The sequence below is a fragment of the Littorina saxatilis genome, linkage group LG14, assembly GCF_037325665.1.
Source record: "Littorina saxatilis isolate snail1 linkage group LG14, US_GU_Lsax_2.0, whole genome shotgun sequence".
NCBI classification, from domain to species: Eukaryota; Metazoa; Mollusca; class Gastropoda; order Littorinimorpha; family Littorinidae; genus Littorina; species Littorina saxatilis.
The window spans coordinates 39,666,824-39,678,723 of NC_090258.1; the positions used below are offsets into that span (position 1 = coordinate 39,666,824).

Genomic DNA, 11,900 nt, shown 5'->3' on the forward strand with positions numbered 1-11,900 from the left:
AAAAAAAGCATGCAACTAATTATAAGTAGGAAAAAAACTGAGACATAGGAAAGAAAGAAAACAGACAGACAGACAGACAGACAGACAGACAGAAAGAAAGAAAGACCAAAAATATCAAATAAATAAATAAACAAAGAAAACAAGAAACTAAGAAATAATGAAGAGACCAAAAAGCAATGTACTCACGTTAAAATGACGAACACGGAACGAATAACAACGACGTTTCGACCTAAGGGTCTTCTTCAGGCACAAAAACACAAAAGTACACACACAAAAAAGAAGAAGAAAGACGATAGAACAGATAAGGAGGAGAGTAACTGACAAAACAACTGCAATGCACAAACCAACAAATGACAAAGACAGAGAAGCAAGGGAAGCTACTCGAGGGGAAGCCAACAATAACACATGTGTTTTTGTGCCTGAAGAAGACCCTTAGGTCGAAACGTCGCTGTTATTCGTTCCGTGTTCGTCATTTTAACGTGAGTACATTGCTTTTTGGTCTCTTTATTGTTCCCTCTCACGTGCAGTCGCCATTGTGTAATTACTTAAGAAATAATGAATAAAAAAAAAGAAAGAAAGAAACATACAAAGAAACAAAGAAACAAACTAACTAACTAACAAACACACAAATAAATAAACAAATAAACTAGCAAACAAAATTTTTTTTTTTAAAGTTAAACCTGATCGGCGCATCCGATTGGTTTAAACATAAGTTTATTTTAACAAAGGTTACAATCATGACATGTATACAAAGTTCACAGAAACAGCAACAAGCTAGAAGCTTATAGTGGTGTTCCTGCATGACAGTACAACATAAGGCGGTAACGGCTGAAAAATGTGTCTCAATAAACCAAATCTATTAATAACGTAATGAACGTTGCATAATGATTATAAAGAAAGACAGTAAAGGAAGGAAGGAGGGAAAGAAGATGAATAAAAGAAGAGGGATGGGTAGGAGATGTGCAGAAGTTAAAGTTGTTGTCCGGCTTGTAGAGCATTTATTCTGGTTTACCCAAAGCGGCCTGAACGTTCAATGAACGAGTGTACGGTGGAAAAAAACATTCCTGTTCAAATCTAAAGAATACTGTCTGTCTCCGTTTAAAAGGTGGGGGAGGTGAATTATGTGATTAGGGAGGGTATGTATAGTTTCTTGACGTGCTTCGCGATAATTTGGACAATCGAATATGAAGTGTTGTACGGATTCGGACGGGAATCCGCAGTCACAAGATGCATCTGTAGCAACGTGACGTCTCACTAGATCGTTATTGAGATCACTTATATATAACCTGAGCTTACAGTGAATTATTTGTGACATGCGATCTCCAGAATAAAAATAACACGGCGGACTTAAATCGTTTTTTGACAAAAAGTGCTTAAATTCACTTAGGGAATCACTAAGTTTTATAATAGTCTAGTAAAGAATTCCAGAGTTGTGTAGTAGATGGGAGAAATGAGTTTCTGTATAATTCAGTTTTAAACGATGGAACTTTCCTGTCTAGAGGTCTGCGCCGGTGGTATGGGTTATTAGTTGATATCAATGGTGGCAATATCGCTAATAAGTAGTTTGGCACCTTGCGGTGAACGATCTTGTGAAATAATATCAATTTATGACGTTTTCGCCTCTCTAGTAATGAAAGCCTGACTCATCGTACAATTTTTGATGGCTTGTACCGCGGACTGCTCCAACAATGGTTCGAATTGCATCTAAGTGAATACTTTCGAGCTCGGTGGCTAACTCCTTAGGGCAGTTGTCCCAGAGAACATCAGCATTATGTCAAAATGTGGCAATATGAAGGATTTATACATTGTTTCTAAAGCTTTTCTGCCTAGTCTATATTTATAAGATCGTAAGCATGTCTGCCCTGCGTGTGATGGTGTGATCGTGACTGCTGTAGTGTGGGCGCGTGTGTGTTGGTGTGTATGTCAGTGTATGTGTGGGCGTGTGTGTGTGTGTGTCAGTGTGTGTGTGGGGGTGTGTGTGTGCGTGATTTCACCAACACTACGCGAAATTCCTTGTGCTTTAAATGTTTTTTAATGTCACTTGGCTCAATAAATACTGTATTCTGTATTCTGTATTCTAGCGTACGGCATTTTGCTATAACAGATTTAATATGTAACTCCCACTTACCGTTATTCTGAATAATAATACCAAGATGTTTATGACTTTCAGTTTCTTGTAAAATTGTGCCACCGAAGTTTAAAGGGATGTAATCTGGATTTCTTTTCCTGCTTATATTCAGAAGTTTTGTTTTACCTTTATTAAATTTAAAGGGCAGCTGTCGGGTTGCCTGGTCTCAAAAATGCGCGGAGTCGCGTGCAAAAACGCGTTTAAGAGTTTTCCGAGTTGATTCAACTAAAGACTGTTGATTTGGTCCAGAAGAAGACACTTTCATCATTAGTTTGAAACCATTAAAATGCGTGAAACTTTCTGCTAGTTCTCACAATCCGCAAAAAAACGAAGCAGTTGGCAGGCCGAAACGACTCAAAATCCGCGACCGACAACTCTGTCAGCACAAGAAAGACGCCGCAGCGTTAGCCTTGCTGTGACGTCACTCGAGGAAGCCGATAAGGCCGCTGTGAAGTTTACAGTACAAGGTAGACTACAGCTGGACATCTGTAATGCTGTACGCGTGATTGATTCTTGCACAAAGTAAAGTATTAGGATGGTAATATCTTCTCAAGACCCACGTTCACATTTTCTCTTCTTTGATCTGACCGACTGCAACCTTTACAAGTCATTTCTAAAGTGGTTCACAAGCTGTTGCTACTCCTCCAGTCCACCCGGTTAAACCATAAAGTTGCTCAACCACAGACCCTCGTGTCCCTTGTCAGCAGACACTGTACATTTATGATGAAGGTCCGCTTGAGGTGTCACACCAATTACCGTGTACGTGTGAGGTACTGAATTCAAGACAAAAGCCAACTCTGTCGGTGGGAAAATCTAGGAAAGAGATGATGATAATACATCTTCAGTTACTCACTCAAGTAGATAGACGAGATAAGATAAAGGGAAGAGAGACGGAGACAAAGATGAAACAGTGGATCTAGTGTGGAAAATGGGGGAGGGGGGTTCGGCCGCAAAAAATCAAAGATGAATTTGTCAAACTGTGTTTGTGATGGTTATCGTGTGTGTGTGTGGGTGTGTGTGTGTGTGTGTGTGTGTGTGTGTGTGTGTGTGTGTGTGTGTGTGTGTGTGTTTGTGTATGTGTGTGATAACACGTATGTGTGTGTGTGTGTGTGTTTGTCACGTATGTGTGTGATTACACGTGTGTGGGTGTGTGTGTATGTGTGAGTGTGTGTGTGTGTGTGTGTGTGTGTGTGTGTGTATGTGTGTGTCTGTGTGTGTCTGTGTGTGAATGTGTTTGTGTGTGTGTGTTTGTGTTCCTCGACGCGTGACAATATCTGCCAATAAGTTGAACAAAAACAGGGTTCAAGTGGAACAAAAGCAGGAGGGGGACAGAAGACATGTTATGAACTCCGTTTTTTACTGCGAAATTTTGGCCTGGGAGAAGTCACCCCATCCTAAGTTTCTCTTCGCCTACCCGTGAAGTATGCTTGAGGGCTTGACTAGACAACCCGATTGGGCCCATTACACGGCATAAAGAGAGCACCGTTCAACCCGGCCGATTCCGCGGCTGACGTCACGCGTCCAAGGGAAGTAATTTTCGAGCCGCCTGCATTGACTCGGCCAAGAATGCAAACTTTCTTCGATTAAAGACATTGTAGCATGTCTAAAGTCTTCGGACTTGTGTTATCAAGCTGTCAAAATCACCAAGTAACTTTTAAGTATAGTTTCAGTTACATGATAACTCATTCTAAGGAACAGATTTTGAGAGCCACAACCCGAAAGCTGCCTTTTAACTTTCCACTGTCTAGCCCGCTGGTCGATTTTTTTTATCAAGATCTGAGTTAAAAATTTCTGTTCGCATCTGAGCATTTTCCAGGCTTAAATACATACTTGTATCGTCGGCAAACAGTTTAATAATGGATTCAACGTTGTCAACTATGTCGGTAATGTAAACCAGAAAAAGGAGAGGTCCTAGAATAGAGCCTTGTGGAACGCCTGTTTGCACAGGTAAGTAGCTAGACATACTTCCTTTAAGCACCACTGCTTGTGTTCGATCAGTTAAATAGTTTTGCAACCAATTAAACATTTGACCTTGAATCCCTAGTGCAAATAACTTTCTCAGAATACCTTTGTGCCAGACACTGTCAAATGCTTTGGAAATGTCGAAAAAGATTGCCTGGACAGTAATGCTGTCGTCGAGTGACTTGCAAAAGTCGTTATATAGGCATGTTAACTGGTACACAGTGGAGTCACCGGGAATAAAACCAGACTGGGAAGGTGTGATTATGTTATTCGATACAAAATAATCAAACACATGTTTCTGAACACATTTTTCAAGAACTTTACCTACGCAGCTTAAGAGTGAGATGGGACGATAATTTGAACAGTCTCCTTTATCCCCCTTTTTAAATATCGGTGTTATGTGTGCTGTTTTTCATATGCTTGGAAATACACCCTCATTTAATGATCTTGTAAATAAAATAGATAGAGGTTCTGCTATTATAGGTAAACTTGCAATAAGAATCTTATTATGAATTTTATCAGGCCCGACAGCTTTAGATGTATCAAGACTTTCTATTACACTTTTCACTTCTTCGGAAGTCACGACCATATCGTCGACAAAAAACTCAGCATTGTCTATATCGGGAACATTATCGTCTGTGTCGTTTATTTCTGATTGTTTAACAAAAGACATATTAAATAATTCAGCCTTTTCCTGGTCTTCAAAATAGGTTTTACAATCAACTGTTAGTGGCGGGATTTCGTTTTGGTCAGAGCCTTTCTTTGCTATAAACCTGTTAACTAACTTCCACCACTGCTTCTGACCAAATTTCTTTGGATCATGTCAGATACGGACCGGCCAAGTTCCTCTAAATATTGTTTCTTTCGCGTTCGAATAGCATCTGTGTATTGGTTCCTTATCTTACGAAAGAGTTCCCAAGCTTGTGGTGTGTCTACATGCACAGCAATAGTATGAATAAATCTGTTTCGGTCTTTTAATTTCAAAATATAAGATGTGATCCAGGGTGTGTCTCCCTCCCGAATGGTGACTTCCTTGACAGGCAAGCAGGTTTTCACGATCGAATACAACTGCTCCGAAAAAAGAGAAGCTGCGGTATGAATATCTTCTAAAGTCACTATGTTTGACCAATCAATTTTCTGTAACTCAACTATTAAGCATCCGATTGGTTGTCCAACGCGTGTACTTGCTTAACCTTTTTTTTAAACAATGTAATTTATTTAAAAGTTCAAGTCGCTGCTCTCTCTCTCTCTCTCTCTCTCTCTCTCTCTCTCTCTCTCTCTCTCTCTCTCTCTCTCTCTCTCTCTCTCTCTCTCTCTGTCTCTCTGTCTCTGTCTCTCTCTCTCTCTCTCTCTCTTTTTCTCTCTCTCTCCCTCTTTCTCTCAAATTGTGCACTTGTTGATTTGGTTTTTTTTGTTTCAGAAGATTTGAGGGTTGTTGTGTTTCAAAAATGTCGTAGAGTGTTCAGAGTAGTTTCGATGTCAATCATTCAAACTGGTTCTGACAATGTCATTTTGTCCGTAATCTTGCCGTCACCCATGCAGCCATGGGCAGTTTCACAAATCTTGTTTCAAGATGTCAAAATGTACAGGGAAGCTTGACCCCATAAGGCATGCGGACACGTATTTATTTACAAGACCTAGCTCTAGCTTTGAGTTCCCGAGCTGAAATTGTCAACTAATTTTCCTTCCATACCGCATCCGATCTTGCATACAAACCATGACAATCTTTTACATTTGTCATTGCAAATCAAGTGACTGTCTCACCGAGAGTTGTTATTTTGTCTTTTCATTTTTGAAGTCCCTAGGCTGGAATCTAATGACACAATGATTTTCGGCAATGTGAAAGTACAGTGGTAGTCGTGGTTTTACAATACAATACAATAATACTGTAGGCTCTTATGGCCGAGGCCATCTCTCTCTCTCTCTCTCTCTCTCTCTCTCTCTCTCTCTCTCTCTCTCTCTCTCTCTCTCTCTCTCTCTCTCTCTCTCTCTCTCTCTCTCTCTCTCTATCTCATGCTTCGATTGGTTGAAACTGACATGTGTTGTGTTTTCAACGAATCAGAACCCGCGGTTTGTTCTCTCCCGTTTGGATGGCAACACCTTTCGGTTCGTACACCTCAACCCTGCTAACCTCCGTCGACTTATTAGCCCCCCCCCCCCCAAGAAAAATAGTCTGTTTAAGGTAACATAGGCAACAAAAGTAGGGTCGGTAGGTCGGGAATTTTTTTTTCTCCAAAAAACCATATTTGTAAGTTATTTTGCCAAAAAACAAAGACTTTTTTTTTTCTTCTTCCCAAATGCCCCCCCCCAAAAGTCTAGGGTCGCGCGAAAAAATAGGGTCGGTCGGGATACCGTAAACAGACTATTTTTACATTTAGTCAAGTTTTGACTAAATGTTTTAACGTAGAGGGGGAATCGAGACGAGGGTCGTGGTGTATGTGTGTGTGTGTGTGTGTGTGTGTGTGTGTGTGTGTGTGTGTGTGTGTGTGTGTGTGTGTGTAGAGCGATTGAGAGTAAACTACTGGACCGATCTTTATGAAATTTGACATGAGAGTTCCTTGGTATGATATCCCCGGACGTTTTTTTCATTTTTTCGATAAATGTCTTTGATGCCATTTATGTGTCTACTCGTTGGGACATACATACGTGGCACAATGGTTACGAGTCCATTTATGTGTCTACTCGTTAGGACATACATACGTGACACAATGGTTAAGAGTCCATTTATGTGTCTACTCGTTAGGACATACATACGTGACACAATGGTTAAGAGTCCATTTATGTGTCTACTCGTTAGGACATACATACGTGACACAATAGTTAAGAGTCCATTTATGTGTCTACTCGTTAGGACATACATACGTGACACAATGGTTAAGAGTCCATTTATGTGTCTACTTCGTTCATACATACGTGACACAATAGTGGAGAGTCCATTTATGTGTCTACTTCGTTCATACATACGTGACACAATAGTGGAGAGTCCATTTATGTGTTTACTCGTTAGGACATACATACGTGACACAATGGTTAAGAGTCCATTTATGTGTCTACTCGTTAGGACATACATACGTGACACAATAGTGGAGAGTCCATTTATGTGTCTACTTCGTTCATACAGACGTGACACAATAGTGGAGAGTTCATTGATCTGTCTACGCTATGGTAATGTTGTTCTTTGCCAGTCGTCTTTTGTCGTACATGATGATTCGTGCAACATTGAGGAGGCATCGCAGACAAAGATGGAGCTGTCTTAGTTCTAATGACGACAACAGGGAGTATGCTTGTTTAAATGGCAGGGAACAAGATGCAGCTGTCTTAGTTCTAATGACGACAACAGGGAGTATGCTTGTTTAAATGGCAGGGAACAAGATGCAGCTGTCTTAGTTCTAATGACGACAACAGGGAGTATGCTTGTTTAAATGGCAGGGAACAAGATGCAGCTGTCTTAGTTCTAATGACGACAACAGGGAGTATGCTTGTTTAAATGGCAGGGAACAAGATGCAGCTAGCTGTCTTAGTTCTAATGACGACAACAGGGAGTATGCTTGTTTAAATGGCAGGGAACAAGATGCAGCTGTCTTAGTTCTAATGACGACAACAGGGAGTATGCTTGTTTAAATGGCAGGGAACAAGATGCAGCTGTCTTAGTTCTAATGACGACAACAGGGAGTATGCTTGTTTAAATGGCAGGGAACAAGATGCAGCTGTCTTAGTTCTAATGACGACAACAGGGAGTATGCTTGTTTAAATGGCAGGGAACAAAACGTCGTTGCACTTAAAACCCACTCGCGCAACACCAACAAAACAAAACAAAATCAGAGTGCATTTCAGTATGTAAGAAATGTTTAGTCCTTTGTACTGGAAACTTGCATTCTCCCAGTAAGGTCATATATTCAATATTGTACTACGTTGCAAGCCCCTGGAGCAATTTTTTGATTAGTGCTTTTGTGAACAAGAAACACTTAACAAGTGGCTCTATCCCATCTCCCCCCTTTCCCCTATCCCATCTCCCCCCTTTCCCTCGTCGCGATATAACCTTCGTGGTTGAAAACGACGTTAAACACCAAATAAAGAAAGAAAAGAGTGCATTTTGGACTTGCTTCCCACGAAAGCAGAAGAAGAAAAAGTTCCAGTTCTACGACAACAAGTCTAATGAAGCTGTTTTTCTGGAACCATCAGGTATAGACAGGTGTGTCAGGTAGATCATAGACTTAGACATGTATTATCTAAGTTGCATTCACATTCAGCCTTTGTATCACTTGTTATCGTGCCGAGACAGGGCGAATGAATATTGTAGTCAATCTGCAGATTCATTAAATCCGGAAAAGGACCTAGACTTTAGTTCAATGTACTGAATCTAGTTCGGTGTAGCCCATTTTCGGAAGTACATGCTCAGTTTTATTATCAAAGACAGAACACAAACAAGCTACCTCTCTTCTTCTTCTTCTTCTTCTTCTTCTTCTTCTTCTTTCTTCTTTCTTCTTCGTTCATGGGATGAAACACCCACTTCACTCATGCTTTTGCACGAGTGTTTTTGTTACGTGTATGACCGTTTTCACCCCGCCATTCAGCCAGCCATACGCCGCTTTCGGAGGAAGCTTGCTGGATATTTTTCGTGTTTCTGTAACCCACCGAACTCTGATATTACAGGATCTTTTCCGTGCGCACTTTGTCTTGTGCTTGCGTGTACACACGAAGGGGGATAAGGCAATAGCAGTCTGCACACAAGTTGACCTGGGAGATCGGAAACATCTCCACCCTTAACCCACCAGGCCGCCGCGGCCGGGATTTGAACTCACGACCTTCCGATTAGGAGGCTGATGTCTTATCCACTAGACCACTGCGCCCTCTAAATATTCGATACATGGGGGGAAAAATAAACACGTTTCAACAAACTTCAGATTCATTTCAGTGTTGTCAATGCAAAGATACTATTTGGAACGTAAAACTTATAGGTTCCATTTTTACAGGAATGAAAACACACACCATTGTACTAGTTCTGTGATTATGATTGGTCCCTTGCAACGTTCCCATACGCTGTGGATTTATATCTAGGGCAATTTCTCCTTTTTAAGGTCAGGGGATATACGAAATTCGTCAATTTTGGGAGGGACGAGACTATACTTCAATGTACGGATTTTGCATCGGTATCACCCATCCCGGCAAAAGAAAATCTTTGCTGACTTTCAGTTGTTTCTTTCACAAGTCTTCCAGAAACGTGTTGTTTGAGATATTTACAGATGTTGGTGGGTGGGTAATATCCGGTTAGGAATACTGACATTTCGTTACACTTTTTAAGTAGGCAATAACACTTGCAAGAGTCACACGGCGTTTGGCTTAGTTCGTGACAGTGTCTGGTACGCACGACGACATAAACACTATATTCCCTACGATGTCAATGAGCAATAACCATGCTAGCAGAGATAAATCGCAAAGGTAAACAGGGGTACTCTGTGCGCAGATATCGACATTCTTTTATATAGACCGAGTAATGGAGGTCATAACACTGCGGGTTGCCGTTTGCTATTTTGTTTTTTGTCCTTGATGCTGTGCCGATTTCATAGCTGTTTTATTTCATTTTCGAATCCCACTTGTCCTCGTTATTCCGACGTAAAGGAAAGTTCGTGTGTGGTCGCTGCCATAATAATCTCTATTTTAATGTTACCCTACCATGGCTTTGTTTTATAACGTCACTGACTGTCCTTTCGCGTGAATTGTGGTTAGAAATTGATTGGGAATTGTTCCCGTTTTTGTGTGTGTTTTTGTGCGTGCTGATAACTTTAACATTTCTTGTCGAAGCGTGTATTTATCTTCCAGAAGCTGTTGTGCTGTGTAGTGGGTTGATTTGTCTGTTGATGTTTGGGGTGTTACTTAGATACTCAGTTGACAAATTATTTAGAAAGTTAGTTAACTTACTTACTTACTGACTGACTTACTGCTGACTGACTTACTGACTGACTGACTACCTGACTAACTGACTGACTGACTGACTGACTGACTGACTGACTTACTTACTAACTGCTTTGCATGCTTTGTCAAGTCCAAATCTTAGTTTCTCGTCTTTTCTCTTTTCTTTATTATGATATTACAATTAAAACTTTTGTTTATTTCTTTCACAGGTTCATCCCTCTAATTTCTTCTGGCGTCACAACTCACCCAAGCACCATGACGTCATACTGCCGCTGCCTTCTGACCTTGGCCATCGTCATAGCAACCGTCAAGCTCCTCCTAGCGGATGACCTAGATTTCACCGAGGGAGATAACTTCCAAATGGACGAATTCGAAACTATGGAAGACGTATTTCCCAAGCGGGGCTTCGGTGACAAGAGAGGGTTCGGTGACAAAAGAGGCTTCGGTGACAAAAGGGGCTTTGCCGACAAACGGGGATTCGGTGATAAGAGAGGGTTTGCGGACAAGAGGGGGTTCGGAGATAAGAGGTCCCGAGAATTTTACCCGTCTTCTCTCTTGGCCGCCTTGTTTCGGAATTACGCCAGTCAGCCGTTGCCTGGAAATATCGCGCTCAAGCGTTTGTTGGAAAAACAAGGCATGTGGCAATGAAGCCGCGCTTTGTCATTCAAAGTCTTACCATGACTGATGTTGGTTACTTTGGCGAGAGAAAATTGCTGGGGAAATCGCTGGACTTGAAAATGACTGTGGTCACAAGTGGATGAAATACTACAAGCTGCTTCTATTATGATAGGCTTCTAGTATTCCTTTTTTTACCGTTGTGTTTTTATTTAAGATAAGACAATATACAAAAAACCGTTAATGTTCATTTTCATTTTACACAAACATGGAGAAAAAAATTTGGCACCACCTCGCATTTCTCATTACACAAAGACACGACAAAAAAAAGGTTTTACTGTTTAGCGACTACTAATGGTTAGTTTAAAAAGAGCGTTGTACTGGGTAAAATTACCGAATATTAACATGAATGTAGAAGATTTGAAAGTAGGTTTGCGAATTCATGACGCTGTTTTTTTCGTTGACGTATTGTTTTGTATAAAAAAAATGTATTAACAAAAAAATCTGTTGGGGTCTAAGAAACAGAGTGTTGTTAGTTGAAGTTCGCTCTGTTGGCCAGCCGCAGTAGTCACGTGTTGGGAAAATTGTGTCCATGAACAATTTGGTTGATTTTTTACAAATTCTTTTGCCAACCTTTCTTTGGTTCTAAATTAAAAATACCGCATTCCTATGACGGACGTCCTCTTGACACTATGATGATTATAGCGTTGTTGGTGATGTATTCCGTCGCTTGAACTGCCATCACTGCCATGTGTTGTCTCCTAGAACGTTTTTCTTTCTCTTTATTTCTGTAGATTATATTGTATAACAACTCTTAATATCTTCTCTTGAGGATTTGTTTGGGTTTCTGATTTCTTTCGTTATCTTTGAGTTAATCAAAATGACAAGCAGCAGAAGACAATTTCGTTTCGTTCCTGCAGTTTGGAACAAAAAGAAAAATTCTGCATACAAAAATGCTATGATGGGGAATGTGCTATGATGACAATAAAAGTAAGTACCAATCTGAAACAAATGCTGACCTTTCATTATTCATGATTGTTGAACGCATGTGTGTGTGTGTTCGTGTGTGTGTTCGTGTGTGTGTTCGTACGTGTGTGTGTGTACGTGTGCTCGTACGTGTGTGTGTGTGTGTGTGTGTGTGTGTGTCTTTGCATGTCGGCTGATCTGCCTGTGAGAGAGGCGCTTGCAAGAAACGCTAGGCCACCACCGTCCATGGTGTAGCACAATCTGCTAGGACTTCTAAAAGGTGTTATCTTTCTTCCGACGAGCAACGTCTTCCGTC

The 11,900-nt window shown here is 40.8% G+C and overlaps 1 protein-coding gene across 1 annotated transcript; it reads left to right on the forward strand.

Annotated features, from left to right (window-relative positions):
• The first annotated feature begins 10,258 nt into the window (after nt 1-10,258).
• Nucleotides 10,259-10,651, forward strand: LOC138946598 (uncharacterized). The gene has a single exon (XM_070318044.1). It carries the CDS (start codon nt 10,259-10,261, stop codon nt 10,649-10,651), a length of 393 nt encoding a protein of 130 aa, XP_070174145.1.
• The last annotated feature ends 1,249 nt before the right edge of the window (nt 10,652-11,900 follow it).